This window comes from Amblyomma maculatum, chromosome 4, assembly GCF_055883805.1.
Source record: "Amblyomma maculatum isolate TAMU_Amacu chromosome 4, ASM5588380v1, whole genome shotgun sequence".
Taxonomy (NCBI): Eukaryota; Metazoa; Arthropoda; class Arachnida; order Ixodida; family Ixodidae; genus Amblyomma; species Amblyomma maculatum.
In genome coordinates this window covers 37,030,832-37,047,736 of record NC_139347.1, presented here as the reverse complement: position 1 = coordinate 37,047,736, position 16,905 = coordinate 37,030,832, and the positions used below count along the sequence as shown (strand labels likewise).

General features: G+C 46.1%; 1 protein-coding gene across 5 annotated transcripts in view; it reads right to left on the bottom strand.

The window, feature by feature from the left end:
- Window positions 1–1,131: 1,131 nt before the first annotated feature.
- Window positions 1,132–16,905, bottom strand: part of LOC146190727 (proton-coupled zinc antiporter SLC30A1-like) — a 56,184-nt gene continuing 40,410 nt past the window's right edge. For all 5 annotated transcript variants that reach the window (XM_084601095.1, XM_084601096.1, XM_084601097.1 and 2 more), the window contains 6 exons: window positions 14,482–14,716; window positions 13,693–13,914; window positions 12,377–12,544; window positions 8,237–8,319; window positions 7,073–7,255; window positions 1,132–3,035 (listed from right to left, as the gene is read on the bottom strand). In XM_084601095.1, the coding sequence (XP_084457221.1) occupies window positions 2,772–3,035; window positions 7,073–7,255; window positions 8,237–8,319; window positions 12,377–12,544; window positions 13,693–13,914; window positions 14,482–14,716 (1,155 nt within the window). In that variant the 3' untranslated portion in view covers window positions 1,132–2,771. The remainder of the gene's footprint in view (window positions 3,036–7,072; window positions 7,256–8,236; window positions 8,320–12,376; window positions 12,545–13,692; window positions 13,915–14,481; window positions 14,717–16,905) is intronic.

Here is a 16,905-nt window from a genome sequence, read left to right as displayed (position 1 = left end):
GTATTTTATATTCTGCTCCAGGTATCGTGGTTCCTCATTCTATTTCTGCGAGGCGCCCACGCGGTCTTAGCCATGGGAGATAGGTCATCAACTTTAGCAAAAACGTGTTACAGCGTTACTGCGACCAGGAAACCACGAGGAGCCCTTTTTCCGCGACGTTGTAGTGACGCGCTCATGTAGTTTGTTTCGAGTGGTCCCGAAGCGTATCCGGCATTGGGCGAGTGAAATGGGAAAGCGAAAGACCGGGAAATATAGTTGAAGACAATTTTTGGTTGTCTTGTATTTTGAAAATTCATTCCTTACTTCCAGTTTTAATGCACCAATTCCTATCATTCTTTTTGATTTGGTGTCTGCGTGACAACGAATTCATCTAAAGCAATGGGCGCGTGTCTGACAGCAAGGCTGCCATCTGCAGAAAGTGTTGTCACATATATCACATCTGCATCTGTTTAGAGTCATCTGTTTCGAATGTGTCCGCAAAGCTGCAATTATGTTAGCATTATAAATAGCACGAATTGAATTCGATAATGACCGTGGTAACGACGTGCCATTTTAAGTGGTTGTTGAGACTTTTTTTCTGTTCTTAGGACTGCTAAACAGATTTTATACTGAAGACTGATCAAGCTTCCAATACAACACGTTACTGCACACACTCTAAAAAATGTACACGTTGAAAGGTGTAACAATGTCTCAGGGCTAGCACCCTGCTTGTTGAGCAGCACTGCTTCACGGTGGAACATTTTTCGCTATGCGAATGTCCTGCTTTGGCGTCGAAAAGAGGATGATGTGTTACGTTGAGGCCGCAGCGCTTCGGCAGCCCTCACGATGCTCAAGACACTGCTGCAGCGGTTTGTGGCTTTCCAGACCACACTTCTCTCTTTCGCTTTTTCTTATAGGCCCTTCTTCCATTTTACACAACGCATCGGAGCCAACTGGAAAACCTTTTGGGTTAAGCGCCTAGCCTCGCTTCTTCATCGCTCCCTTTATGTATAGGGACTTTGCCCTGGGACATTCGAGCACCTTTTTTAGACCTAAAAAGTATTACTTTTGTACAGTGCATTGGCACAAAAGAAAAAAAAAAGTGAGTATAAAACTAGTTCACGTGATCATCACTTTAAAGTTTCAAAATGATGCATTTCGTTAATTCGTTCTTTTTATGTTGAGCAGAACAAGAAAAACGTCGCACACGCTACTAACTTGCTCATGCATAAATTTCTAGCAGATGCGTCACACTTACAACGATCACAGCGCTGCAAGACAGCAATCAGGGAGAGAAAAAGTCGTATAGGCGCTGTCTCACAGTTGAAAGAGCTCCATAAAATGCGCGCACAAATGTGGTAGAGGTGCAGCCCCTATACTTGAATTACACCCTTCAAGATCTAAACTACCTTCAAGGGAGTAATGTATGAAGGCAAGGAAAGAGGAAATGAAGAAGACAAAGGCAAAAATGAAACAACGGAACAGGCAAGTATAGGGAACCAGCCAGTTCGATGTGAGGCGTTGCATTTACCTCTTGAAAAAAAAAAAAAAAAAGAAGAACAAACGATCTTGGTGCTGAGCTCTTCCCCACAGTGATTGCGGCAAGCTAAGTAGAATTTCACATGCTACAGCGGAATGCAATCTTAAAAGAAACATGGCACAGTACAGTGAGCAATATGTCGAGGTGAGTTGCTTGAACGCTGAACAGGGCTCTGAAGAGTATATGCTTTACGTCAGGTGAAGATCACAGCGTCGGCTGAAGGCGTGTATACATCATCCGGGAGTGCTGCATAAAGTTTATGGCGTATACCTGGTTGCTCCTGTTCGAGATGAAAATTTTTAGCATGTCCATCTTACCGACCAGTGATTCAACGGTAGTTTTCACTTTCGCTGAGTACGTTCATACACAGGTAGTCAGCGAACAATTTGCGGTGGGTGTCTTCATGACTAGAAGATTTGCAGACCATTCGGAGAAAAGCCACCAGAGTTGCAAAATCATTATACAGCTGTCGGAGACGTTTTCTATGGTGTCTGGATTAACAATGCAAAGGTTTGGCACCACTGCAAGGAGATCTACGCTGCTGAGAGCTCCTGCACTGTTAGCGATGGATCTCGGTATCCCTTTCGACAGCGTTTCGAATGCTTGCTTTATGCAACAAAAGCACTTGGCAGAACAATTCCTCTTCTATACCATCTTGGGCAACTCGTCAAAGACAAACAAAAAACAACTCTAGTTTGGCTCAAATTAGGACGTGTAACGCGTAGGTTTCCACAGAACAAACGCCAGCTTTTCATTGCGTGTGTACGGCCAGATAATCTTCCGTTAACTACGAAAAACCACCGCCAAACAAATGCTGTTACGCCTATATACATAAACACCCGCTGTGACTAATCTTTTGGAGTATCAAAAAGCAGTTCGTTCACTGGTCGACTTCTTGTAGTAGGAACAAAGGAGGATCGAGACCATCTGGCTCTCTCGCATCTTATCCAGTCGCTTTTGTACTGTTATGGTGATTCCCGCTTTCAAAGGCAAATGAAACTGATCGGTTTTTGCCGACTTCTTAACCCGCTCCTGTATCCGTAAGGTGAAGTGCCTGGCACTGACGGCTGAAAGCCCTGAATGGGCACATTCAGGGCTTAGGCCTCTCCGATCCTTGCATTCAATCTGCAAGGAATGACCCGTCAGGCCGGCTCGCAGTTTATGTCGTTCCCTTTCCGATGACAGGGGGAATATCCTCCGCGAGCAGGGCCGCAAAGGTGCCTCGGAAATAAGTTGAGCCGCTCTTTCGTGTTTAGAGGTCCGTCTCCTTGAGCCCGCCTAGTTCACACAGCACTTGGCTGTCCAGGCTGATGACCGAGGACGCTCTGCTGGGACTCGTCGCCGAGCTGGGAGGCACGGCCAGCAGAAAATCGCTCGTCGTCGCAGTGGCTGTGGCGGAAGCGCTTCGTCGACGCAGCTCGGCCTCGGTTTCGGCGTGGCGGCCGCAACAGGTGAGCGATCCGCAGTGCTTGGCTTGGGAACACTGCAGGATGCAATGCGAACCCGTGTGCGTCGCCTGCAAGTGTGGAACAACAAACACAGGTGGCAGGTGAGAAGCTGAGCATGGAGCGTGGCGGCACAAAGAAATGGCGAAAAGAACAAAAGGCGGGGCAACATAATGCATTTTGTGCTGTTGCAGCTATGATAACTTCGAATCAACACGCCATAATCTCTGTCCTTCAGAAGTACACGACACGACAGAAGGTCTTGCTTTTGCTAAGAATTCTCTGCACTTCTGAACGGCGGATGTTGTCATGACAGGCTCCATCACCACGACGAAAACTCTGCGATTGCGGCGGAGCTGGAATTTATCGCTATAATATGCTTAGTAAACAGCATGTCATTACACTAAATATTCGTGATTTTAGCGTGTATTTGAGTTTCAAAATCATACCCTAGTTCCTGTCGTAGAGAAGATTTCACTGCGAAAAACAATGCAGCCATTTGTGTCAATGCCCTGACAACGAGACTGCATGAGCAGATATACTTAAGAGGCAAGAGTTTGGATTATCATGGCCAAAACTAAAAATACGATGAAATTCAGGGCGCGTATTCTCTGGTAAAGCCATATTTTTCTGCAGTATTGCGAAGTCCTCTAGTTATTACGGCAGACCGGCTTGTTCATATACTATACTAGGGACTAATACGGAAGTTTGTAACGTTAATACAATACATCTCTTGGTAATAAAAGGTCATTTCCTAAAACAACGCGCGCGCGCGCGCGCGCGCACACACACACACACACACACACACACACACACACACACACACACACACACACACACACACACACACACACACACACACACACACACACACACACACACACACACACACACACACACACACACACACACACACACACACACACACACACACACACACACACACACACACACACACACACACACACACACACACACACACACACGCGCGCGCGCATTATGACGCCAGAAATTCATCTTTATTTTTTGTTTAGTAATACAGGATTTTGAGATATACCAGACGCACCTGTAACGAAATTGACAATATAAATCTTACACTTAGCCGCTTTTTCGTGAGCGCGGACAGCGCCGGAAAAATGAGGGCAGCGAAAACAATGTTGGGATGGTGTCTGCAAACTAACCGATGAGACGACCAGTGGCAGACCCTGGCTGTATTCAAACTCTAGCAGCTGATATCTCTGCGTACGAACAATGCCCATTCAACATTTTTCTATTTCACTGCAAGAACAAAGGCAAAATTCGTTATTTTTCTCAAGCTGATAGCTATACTTCCACATCGGAACTAACCTGTACATGCATCATCAGCTGCCACAGCAAGGTGACTTCAGCAGATTCTAGAATCGAAAGATGGCAGAGAGTGCGTTCAGATGAACACATTTTATCCATAGTTGCGCACATGTGTATAACACCTGCGCCTGTATGCAAGTGTGCATGCGTGACCAGTGAGAGTGCTGTGCACAGTTAGAGCATTGTAGTACAGTCCTTGAATGTGCGTGCGCGTGTGCGTTGCCAGGTTAGCACACCTCGCAGCATCCGCGATTAGCAACGCTCTGGGATCAGAAAAATAGACGGTACACATAGTATTTTCACCGGCCGGAGGGGACCCTAGGGCAAACAACGCTTGCGTTTAACTGCTCCTTCGTTTTATCGGCCGCTCTCAGGCCTCACATTAGTGAATTGTTCCTTTCAGAGCAGCTGCTTCTTTTCATCCCCCTCGCTCTCTTTGGCACACTCTCTTTTTCTTTTCGCTTTCTTTTATTTTCTCTTTCTTTCTTCCTTTCCTTCTTTCTTTCTTTCTTTCTTTCTTTCTTTCTTTCTTTCTTTCTTTCTTTCTTTCTTTCTTTCTTTCTTTCTTTCTTCCTTCTTTCTTTCTTTCTTTCTTTCTTTCTTTCTTTCTTTCTTTCTTTCTTTCTTTCTTTCTTTCTTTCTTTCTTTCTTTCTTTCTCTTACGCGCAGGCTATCGTCGCTCGGAGGAAGGATCGCGCTACGATGCGAACGGGCGTTTTTTATAGCCACCATTTCATTTTTTCGCTCAGCGCTCGCACGCTGCGTGCGGACAACGTTTTATATACACGCTGCAAAGTTGATGTACGAGCGCGGCTCTTATCTCCGCCGGGGGCGATGGCAGCTGCTGCTGCTGATGCGTTCACAAACAGCATCCAGAATTCTGTGGCCTCCGGGCGATGCAAAACACATCCTTTTCACGCTTTCTTTCCCGGTCATTTTCGGGCGTGGAATTGAATCTTTGGCGTCTGTTTTTAGCGGGTTTACCAGTTGCTCTCTTCATTGATCTCTTAGAAAAACACGTCATAGAAATAATGCGCTGTGTGTGTGTGGAGAAGACAAGTACAGTATCACCATTTCACCAAGTGAATGCTTCCGATTTTATCGGCTGTGACGCAACTTACCCATTTCAGCTTAGTGCACAAAGCATGTGTCGCTGTTCATTTAACGTGCCAAAGGCTCAACGCTGTGAATGACAATGCAGAGACTTGAGGGACGCAGGAGGGTTATGGAGGTCAGCCGAGTGTGCCGCACAGCCAGACTGCACGCTCCAGTCGGTCGCTTTTTAACGCCGAACAGTCGTTGCATGCATGGCCGGGACTTACACAATTAGATATTTGGTATTGGTTTGAACACTACGTGAAAAATGGTGTCAATGCTATAGCACACAAGAACAGAAGACGAGTTGAACATCATAAAGATGGCTCAAGCTAGAGGGGAAAGGGAAACAATCTTGACACCAGAACAAAAAGAATAAGGCAGCGCAACATGCAGACACAGAATTAAACAAAAACAAAAAATAATCTTAGGGGACACTCAGGTACTGCTTAAGAGTTGACGCGATAGCTTACATTTTTTCCGACAAAGCGCAATATGTCTCGATTCTCGGTGGACACCAACATTTGCAATCAAGAGCATATAATTGGGGGTATACATATGTGGTCGGGTCAAAGCCCTATCGAGAGTTACCACCAAAAACGCTCCACCCATTCTTCCACCCACCTACTCTTTTTTCCTGCCACCAATAAAAAAATATACGATTGCGAAGAAAACTACAAGCAGTAAATGAAAATGTGTTCGGTTTAGTTAATGGGGTTTAACGTTCTAAAGCGACCCACTCGATAAGGGACGCCATAGCGGAAGATTCATACTGGAGAACAGCGCAACGAAGGCGGGACAAGGATGAGACAAGCGCTGTGTATACGTGCTCTGAAATCGCACAGTACACGTGCGCCTAGCTTTTTGCCTCCATATAAAAACGCTGAGCCGCCGCGGCGGGGAAGTAAATGAAAGTATTCTCCCAGATATTTTCTTCAAGCTAAAAAAAAAAAAAAGAAGAAGAATATTCGCAGGCGACGAACGCGATTGACACGAAGGAAAATGCACTCGCATGGGAGCTCCGATTTCGTGAGTGCTTTTGCTGATGAACTGAGCACGTTCATATTAATGAATGTTTAAGTTCTTTGTTAAATTCCCGTTGACCCGTCTGGCTTGCCGCATGCTCATCGTGTGGCGCTTCCTAGCGACCTTTCTTTTAACACTTCAAGAATTTTCGCGCTACGATATACACAGATACACAAGTATCGTAGCGCGAAAATTCCTGAAATGATAAATCAACTAGCCCCCATTGCTGTTTTGCTTCTTTTAGCATTTTTTTTTAGGGGGGGCGGGCCAGGTGTCCGCGTCGCACCCGCGCTATTGCTATATAGAAGCCGTTTCATAAAACCGACCACGCGTTCGAACCAGGACTCGGTTGTGTAAGTGGCCGCGAGCTCATACATTTGGACTGACTTGAATGAAACTGAAATTTGCTGAAGACAACAATATCCAAAGCACAACGTGAAAGGCTAGCAGTTATAGACGCGGCGATGCGCTAACGAAGGTTGATCTGTTAGCGCCACCACGTGTTAATGTCCTGCTATAATGGCTATTATATACAGCAAGTTTGTATGTTCTGCACCGCGCTTCATGACGCCAACGCCGGCACAGGAACTTCAATAATCACTAATGCTGACGCGTCAACAGGCGGCAGTGGTGCGCTTACGTGGCAGAACTCGGGCTGCACCGTGGTGGAGGTGATGCCTTGCTCGTGCAGGTACCGGTTGAGCCGGTCGGCCACGGCCGCGTACACCGACGGCGACTTGAAGACGATGTGCACGGTGGCGATCAGGTGCGTGTTGGTCAGCTGCCACAGGTGGAACTCGTGCACGTTCAGAATGGACGGGAACTGCAAAGCGACGCATGCGCACAGGGCTGTAGCGCCAGTGCAGCAGTTCGTCCTTACTAGAATGTCGGTCAGTGTCGCCGCATGGGCGCCGGAACGGTGTTGGGAAGTTGACTTCAGCACCATCAGCCAAATTTCGCCCAATGGAGGAGATTAACGTGGTCATGTACCAGCTGGTCATGTAATTTCATTTTATTACCTTAAAGGCCTCTAAAACGGGCGTATATTATAAGAAGTGGCAAAATTGAAAAGTACATATTCACAATAACATTATTCATTAACCTTTATCGAACTCACCTTAGTCCAATTCTCTGAGCACCCATTGTAAACACTGTAAATAGTAGCGCAGAGATCGTGTCCTCCTGCCTATCGCCCACTCGAATTAGATTTTTTTTTTTTGAATTTTCCCTGCAGAGACCTATATATGCTGGCTGCGTAATCACTGTGATCCTGTACTGTCACATATGCATCTTCTTAGCAGCAGGAGTTAAATTAGCAGCTAAGACTAGAAGCCTATGGCATGGCCGCGACGTGCAGTCCGTTCAATACATAACATTAGGAGCTCTCTGCCAGCGTTGATCCAAACATACACAATGAAACGTCAACATAACCGAAATAAACAGCACTGGGCCCGTATTTCGAGTTTACGTCGTTATCGAAAGTGTCGCTATCTCCTCGACCTCGAGTCATCTGATTGGTGGAAATGCCGGAACATGATGTTGCTGCCTCTTCCGCTTCCGTCGTGGCAGTACCCGGCTCCGGCGTTTCGACCAATCAGATGACTCGAGGTCACGTGAGATAGCGACACTTCGATAGCGACGCAAACTCGGAATACGGGCTCTGGTCATGTTTTAGTTATCACATGCTGTAGTGAAAATGTGATAACATTTAACCACGTGAGGGACCTAAAGAGCTCCTCTCGAATCACCAAATGGGATACGTTGACACATTTTGTGCTATCAAGAGCGATAACTGTTTTCTCACCTCTTCCACAATCTTCTTCTGCATCGTGGCGATGTCCACGTTATGAGGAACGTTTTGAAGCAAAATGAGGCCCGACTCCTTTACTGCGTGGAGGCACACAAAAAAAAAAAATGGACAGAACGTTTAGGCTTTTTATACAGTTATAGTGTAGCGCGCACACACACACGAAGATGGATAGCGTGCTCCCTAGTGCGCATGCGCCGAAAGGTATTTCAAATCCAGCCTTACGCTTGCGCGTGCTGTATATAACGAGATTGGCGTGCGTGGCTCTTCTGCACGCCACCATACTGTTTCCGACATGACAGCACGCTTCGGAGCAGCCCCCCTCGTTTTGGAGCGAATTAGTGTTGTTACTGCACATTAGAGCGATAACCCTATGACTACCGGTAAAAACACAGAAAACGCCTCGCTCCGTCATTCTGACCTTAAAGCTCAGCCTAGGTCAAACAGAGTTATCCCGCTTAGCGACAAGTCTCGCTTTGCATAGTGTGCTAGATGACTGGAGCATGACCATCTGACGTGACTTACTGACTGTTCATGACCCCATAACTAACTGACTGCTTTACTAATTACGCGTTTTAATTATTTACAATTAACCATAGACAATGTGATTGAATATTGAACTTTAAGGCGCATTATCAAGTAATAAATCGCTGGATAGTTTATGTCGAGTGCAATAACTTCGTTAACTACTTTTAGTTAGTTATTTGTCTTAATTACAGTAAATTACATAATTGAACTTAAATCTATAGAATCAAGTCATATACCATTGGATAGCTTGTATCGAGTACTGCTTCACTATACTAATTGCAGGTCTTGACCAATTACTGTCTTATTGTTAATTTTGACATGAATTTTAATTTTGCACTAAAAGTTCAAGTCATATATTGCTGAAAAGGTTTCGACAAGCTGATCGTAAAACCAAATGCTAAACTCGCAAAACCCATGTAAAACCACGGCCGCTCAATGGAGGCGCACTTGGTGCGGCCCGTCGCGTCGCGCCTCAATGGCTGGGGAAGCGCGTATTGGGAGAAGTTACAGTTTCCGCCGTCATTCTCCGCGGGGGCGCCACCACTCTAGGACAAAGCGCCGCCGGCACGCCGGCCACGGACAAGCAGACGACGCGGAAGGAGCGCGCTGGCTGGGTTGGCGCGTGTTATCGTTTTGACTACTCAGCATAACCGCGTGGTTCTGATAGTTCTGCATGCGTGTCATCGGTGCCTGTCTCAACAGCGTCCTAAGCGTATGCAGCACCATGCCAGGCAACTGCTGTGTGCCGCTGTGCACCACGAAAGCAAGAAAAGATCGGTTACCATGAGTTCCCGTACGATTCAAAACGTCGAGCAGCATGGCTGAAAAACACATCTCGGGAAGGCTAGGACGGAAAAGGAAGCCGGTGGAAGCTGAGTGATAAGTCACTGGAATACTCACTGCACTTCACAGATGACGATTACAGGAAGAACCTAAAACTGAAGATCCTGCTTCCTTCAGCTGTCCCCTCCGTGTTCCCGAACTGCCCACATTACAAGTTAAGTTACTCACGCGGGCTCATGCTGAGCCAAACAACCTTGAAAAAATGAATGTGCGCAGGTCAATAGCTTTATTTTCTCCACTTGTTATAGCTACACTTCATTTCCTCCTGGACAACCCTCCGTGTCATCCTGAAGCATGTGTTTCAAGATAGCTGCGCCACGGTCATTTTTATGATGATGACATCAAAATGGTATGCCTTGCCCAACATCGCATAAGTGAAGCCATGGAGACACCAAGAGGAGCCGCTCTATTTGTCAGATGACGAGCGACTCTCTTGGTTAGAGTTGGACTTTGCCATATTGAAGACATTCAGGTCCAAGGAGGCACGTCGAAGCAAAGGCTAACCAAACAAACGTACGAAGTGACAATCATGACAACCAGATCCACAGTGGCGCAAATTAAGTACCTTCTTGATCACATCAAGTATCTTACAACAATGTCTTCTGTGTGCCTTACTAGTGCATTGCATTTACCCGAATCTTATTTTCAGCTTCCGATACACCCTAAAGCAGGCTCTGAAAACGGGTCTATAGTATCGCTTTTTAGCAGCCTAAGGCAATTCAAAGGCGAGAACGACAAAGTTGACGCAAGGGCTGCAGTTTTCACCTCGGAGAAAATACTGAAGGTACCACTAGCAAAATATATATATATATATATATATATATATCGACTGAGATTATACACATTTTGCCCTGCTTTGTGCAGGTTGGCATCTTGCAAGCATCAGTCTGCAAATGCACCTATCAACAATAGGCAGCTATAAAACTTGGCATTCGTGATTATGAAAGTCGTACCTTGCCAACTGCCATATCACGTCTGCTGCGAGAGAGGTTTCGAGTCAGCTTGGATTCATTCATGTGTGGTGTGAACCAGCAGCTGACATAGAGTTAGCACCGATTGCATTCTTGGCTGGTTACCTTGCACGTCCATTTGAAGAGAAAGTATACGAATAGTTTTACAGAATCTCATGAAACATTTTTATTTATTCTGTTTTCAGTGCCTGCCCGTGTTTTCATTATTTATATATTTCCAAAGTTTAAATAACTTCTAGTGCTTACTTTAGAGTGTCAATAATTTTATTTTATTAGCCCCCATCCATTTATTAACTTCGTGCCTTGTGATTCCTGCAAAACCCTGGACTTATCAAAATTATTGATGATGGACGCCTAAGGTATCTGAAAATCACCATGCACCTTTGTTAGCAAGGTGATGAAGTGCCTGCAGGTCATAAGAAGCAGCAAGCTATGCAACATGTTAGTTTCATCCCTTCTTCCCTATTTTGTGCAATTTCCGGAGTTGATTTGCGAGAGAGAAGACCGCAGTCACACTAAGGACCTAACCAAACTAATGAGACCACTGCTGACCAACTGGACAGGCAACATTAATTAGACAGTGGAAAAAATCACGCTTGCACGTAAATCTTTTTCGAGAAACGTTCTTCGCTTGTAAAATAAGCTTGCGTGTCTTCTGTGGCCATCACGCGGCTTTATAATCAAACGAGAAAAAAATTGCCTGAGCCTGCGGGCGTGTCGTTGAACTGGCTGTCGTGTGTTGTTTCTTTTGCAACAATTTGTGTTAGCTAGTATGTTTTGGTGATGGTACCCACTTGAATATTATTTCCAGTGAAAACGGAGGAACAGGCTGAACAATAATGTTGAACTCTACGTCCTGAATTGTAAGTTTCCAGAAAAGTGCACGCTGAATAAATGGCCCCAGACCATGTCCCGATTTCAAGATTGCAATATCTAATACGTTATTTCAGTGGTTGAAACGCAACAAAATGGGTGCGCACTCAGCGAAGCACACGACTGCCTCGTTCTCGTTGTAAACGGAAGACCACGAATGACTTGGAAAAGCCTAGTGATGATGACTTACCGCTATCACCTTATCAATAGCAAACTTGCACATAGCATCACATAATGTGTGAAACGCCGCTCATAATACTAAATTGAGCAAGCGCTGACCACGCGGACGCCGAAATGAAAGCACGGCCGCTGCGCGCAGCTCTCCGCCCGGACTCGTCCCGGAGCGGTGGCGCCGCAGCGGTGGCGATGAGAACTAGGCGCAATACGGCTCTTCTGGGCGACGCGACGGGCCGCACCCAAGTGCGCCTCCATTGAGCGGCCGTGGTAAAACTGAGCTAACGCGGTTCGGCCATGGTTAAATCGCTACCATTATTTTAGTACAGCAACGGACAGAAAATAAGGCACTGGGCTTTAGCCTTGTCTCATTTCGCCCATAGGAAACCGTATGAGTAATAACATATACCTTATTTACAATTTCGAATGACAATTCTGCTGCTCCTACACCTAAAGAGGAGCATCGGTTCCCGTTCTAACAATCAGATGGCGCCAGCAGACTGAAGTAATTAAAGTCCCTAGAAGTTATCTTTGTGTCTCCATTTGCATGCATTGCGCGGTTCGCCGAACTGTATGTGCGGATGCGTCAAACAGCGTAGCGTCCCGCAAAATTCTTGCGATTAGAGTGACGCAAGCGCGCTTTCGCTATCCTAAAACTATTTATTATTTCCGCATACTGGTTTACACCCGCGCATCCCACCATTCCATGCGGGCGTCCCTCACCGTACTGTACAATGGTAATACTCACTGCGCGGGTACGAGGTACAGATGAGTATGAAGACAGCCACCAAGGCCAGCACGGGGTCTACGTAACGTGGTAGCGGCCCTTCGCCGAAGCGCACAGCGCATGCGCAACCAACCACCAGTAGGCAGCCGCCGCACGTGCGCATTGCCTCCATCAGGCACGAGCGCCAGCCTGCAGCGCGTTTTCAAAGAAATCGAGGGATAGGTGCAATTATTGCTTGTTATCCGGATGGCACAGCCTATCAGTGGCTGGCGGTTGTGGCAGAGGTATTTTGTGTGTGTTGTGAGTTAGCTTGGTGCTCTTTCTTAGTGTGCTATACTTAGCACTGATTTTTTTGTGTTAGGCGAATTTATCGTCCTTCATGTTGCAAATAGGGCACGTTTTTACGCGATTCAACAATACGCAGAAAAAAGACATGTCTGAAAACATCGTGGCATAACGTCCTCCACCAATGTTTTCCCAGAGATTTTAGTAGCAATACTATAGCGTTATTTTTATTTTTCGTCTGAATCTGTATAGTGTTATGTATTAGAAAAAAAAAAAAACAACAACTAATTCCACACTGCTTAAAGCGTTAATTTCACAAACTGGTATTTCACAAACTGGTTTCACAAACTGGTTTCACAAACTGGTTTCACAAACTTGGTAAAAAAAAAAGAAAACAGTGGTGGGTTTGGATATGTGCCATACGCGTAAGATATTAGTTTTCAGTGGAGATATTCTAGAGCACCTGAAAGGGCTGCTGGCTTCTGTGAAAAATAAAATGTTATATAAAAAGTTCTACGAGGCAATAACCTCTCACAATCTTATACAAATCGCATAGAATCTCGTAGCGTGCCATCATTATCATAAAATATCTTTCATTATTTTTGATAACTTGGGAGATTCTATGAGATTTATATGCGATTTGTGTGAGATTGTGTGAGAAAATGTCAGATTATTGCCTCCTAGAACATTTTTTTTTTTTACTAGGGGGAGGACGCGCGCATATACATAAAGTTTTACAGTCACGAGTTGTGCCTTTTAAACTTGTCATTACCCATTTCTGGTTTACAGAAGCACCATATTGGCTTGGACACTGCCTCGTGCAGTTAATAAGGTGCTCTTCTACATGTGCAGTCTTGCAGCGAAACACAAGAAAAATGAATTATGCGTTGAAGTAGTTATGTCGCATGATTAAAGTTGCTTTTCACAAAATACAAAAGTTCTTGCTGCCAACTGCCGGACCCTATAGTTTGCTCATTTCAAGTCCAATTCCAAACTCTGAATTCATAAATGCAGTTATAGTGTCTAGAATGCAGTAAAGAGGTACGCCTCACTTCGTCCTTCGTGGAGCGCGTGGTGCGAGGTGTGGTGATGGTTAGTGAGGTGGGTGGGAAGGAGGGCCTCCAGCTGCTTGGCGTTTGGTTCATCGGGCAGCTGGCAAGGAAGCGGGCCTTCTTCTTCCTCCTCGGTGCCGGACTCGGTGCCCACCACGAAGTTGACCTGCACATCGGTGCCGCGCACAATGCCCAGGTTGCAGCCGCGCCGCACTCGGGTCCCTGCGACCAGCCATCGGAAGAATTCAATGCTGGGAACGCGATAGAAATCTAAACGCTGGCCCCGAGCATCAGTCGGCGCTCAAAGAGAGCTTTTGAGAGGCAGGACATGAAATATGAGTAAGCTTCCACTTGTAGAGTACTGGCACATCATGCTGCGAGCTACAGGTGCTGTGCTGCAGTGAGGGGAACTATACAGTCGACATATTCTTCCGACCTGCTGAGTGGCGCATGCCACTGAAATGCTCCGCCTTATCAGTGCGCATGTTTGCCAATCAAGCTCGGCCGACAGTGATCTTTGTTTCTGCTCGTAGCCTGGTCATGACTGTTAATCTCAGTATGTTGTTTTGAGGACAAACGTTCATCTTTCGCCTTATCTCCGAACTATGGCTCACCGTCTTCTGGTTATTTAGATTATTTAGATGGTTATTTAGGACGTCATAGCTCTTCCTTTTTCACGTACCAGCTCACGTAAAGGGTTATACTAATAGCTGTATTCTCGAACGAAATGATGACACACGCTGTAGACGCGTACGTAACAAGTGCTGGACAGCCTAGTATGCTGATTACCTCCGATGACGAGGTAGCAAACGATGTCCACGGACAAGCCCAGGATGCCGAAGCACATGAGCAGCATGGGGTAGTGCGGCTCGGTGTTCTCGTGCGAGGCGTGCACGATGGTCTGCACGGCGGCCACCGAGATGGCGAAGCACAGCGCCATCAGGAACAGCATGTTGACCAGCGTGCCCAGCACCTCGACACGCGCCCAGCCGAACGTGTTCTTCAGCGTCCGTTCCTGGCAGATCTGCACAGTTTTACAAGGACTATTTTGTTTCCATATAGTGATCTATCAGTATATCTCTAATAACAGGTGCTATAGGTATAGATGGACGAATCATCTTCTTTTGGTAAACTAATAGGGTGGAGTTAAGATTGCTCGCTTGGAAGCAGGCGAACGCATGATGAACCTCCTATAGCCCGGCATACCCATATGACCATTGATTTGGCCATAGTCACCGTCCCCGTAACGGGGGACCACGCAGGGCTTTTGTCACTGCGCATGCATTGTATAGCAACACAGAGATTTTGCTGTTGGCATAGCGACAGCTCTCGCAATGGTGTTTTGAGACAGAATATTGGACAGAATGTAAAAAAGAGCCAGTAGATTTGAGAAAGGAAGAAACAGAAATGAACCGACAGTATAAGGCGGGTTCTATCAATGTGTTGACCTCACACCAAAGAAACCTGGGCGGAGCAAAATAATTATTATATTGCTCTTTTGACCTTTTTGCGTCTGTCCGAAAGAAAAAAATATTTTATTGGCGTTGAAATTTTCAATAATGGCTGTGTTTGGGCGAGTTGGTTAGCCATATTGATCATCTATTCAGTCTCGCGGTGTAAAGATAATGACTTCGTGATAATCGATTAGAAGCGAATGGCGGTACCTATAGATTCAGGGCTACGCAGACGAAAAACTGCTGAAAATAGCCGCGTTTTTATTGAATATAACCAACAGAATGCTGTAAGCCATCAATATATGCCAACTTCATTCCGTCCGTGTGTCCCGCTAAGGGTTCTCTGCAGCTGTTTCCAACCAGGGGCGGTGCTTAATCATCTACAAGAGCTCCTAATCAAAATATGGACACATTTCCTGCGGTCAATTGTGATCGAATGCTCAGTTTAAGATCTGTGGGCTCTGGAATCGATGGTGTCTTGCAGCTGATTTGGATTTGACTTGATACTAGCCATGTGGCATGGTCTTGCGGTAAATTCTTCCGAGAATTGCTCCACCGAAGCAGCGTCTAAAATTAATTGCCTTTGGAACCGATCTGTGCCCTAACACGTGTAAAGTACATTGTCGCACACACAAACACCTATGCTGTTGTCGCCATTTCGAATCTGGGTCAGTGTCCTGAAATAATTTTGGAAGAAAGCGTGAAGCTTCTTTCCTGTCTGATCGGCTTCCGCACGCGTAAATTACGTGTGCAACTCTCCTGTCCTCTTAATGAGGCAAATAGGGAACGTGTCACCCCGTTATAATATGGGCATACTCTAAGGCAGTGATACAGATCCCCACGCATATACCACGTGATGCACTAGCGGTGACGTAGCTGCCTGACCCCGCCTTATGCATTCACGCTGGGATGCGGGCAGAACCCGTGTGAATTCGGCGCAAAAGAGTGGCTCTGGGTATTTCGAACCTGCCAGGGTGACAACGTGCCGCAGTGGAGGACACAATCCAAGCAAGGCGGCCAGACCGGTCAATATTCAGTCACTGCTTCATGCTGTGCTATAGCTCTACTGGAACTGTCGATCCACGGAACCATCGGCGAAAACTGGTGGCCACATTTTTTTTCTCAAAATGATCGAGTGCAGACGAACGCGTTTCCGAAAAAAAAAAAAAAAGTACACCGCTCTTAACGCGTACTTGAGCAATGATCAAAGAGCAGTCTACGCTCTCAAGTGTCAAAGGATCTAATCGCCGTCTCTATCTCCGAAGGCTTAGACCTAGGACACCAGGAGTGTCAAGTTCCAAGCAAGTCTTCTTTTCTTTTTTACTCGCTCTAGAAGAGCTTGCCCGGGCATCGTCTCTCTGAGACGACCAGGTTGCATTAAGAACCAGTAGGTTTCCATATTGTGACACTGAAGAGAAGTATAAAGGTAAATGGGTTCACCACCAGGGCTACGCGGACTCTGGACAAAGAAGAAGGATGATTTCCTGATCACTGCGGGCAGGCATAGTAAAGAAGAGACAGTCGACTCCATTGCTTATCGCTACTGGAGCCGAGAATCAAGTACAACTGTTAGCAAATGTTATTAAACTGGCCACATATTGAAACGTGGACCTATACGGGAGAGAAGTTTCACAACAAGGACAGTTGGAGTGCTTTACCAGCACTAATTGCCAGCTAGCCAGCCAGGAAAGCCGAAATGACATCGGACCGTAGAGGTTCAGTTCAGTTTAGTCGTTCAGTCGTGTCCGACTCTTCGTGA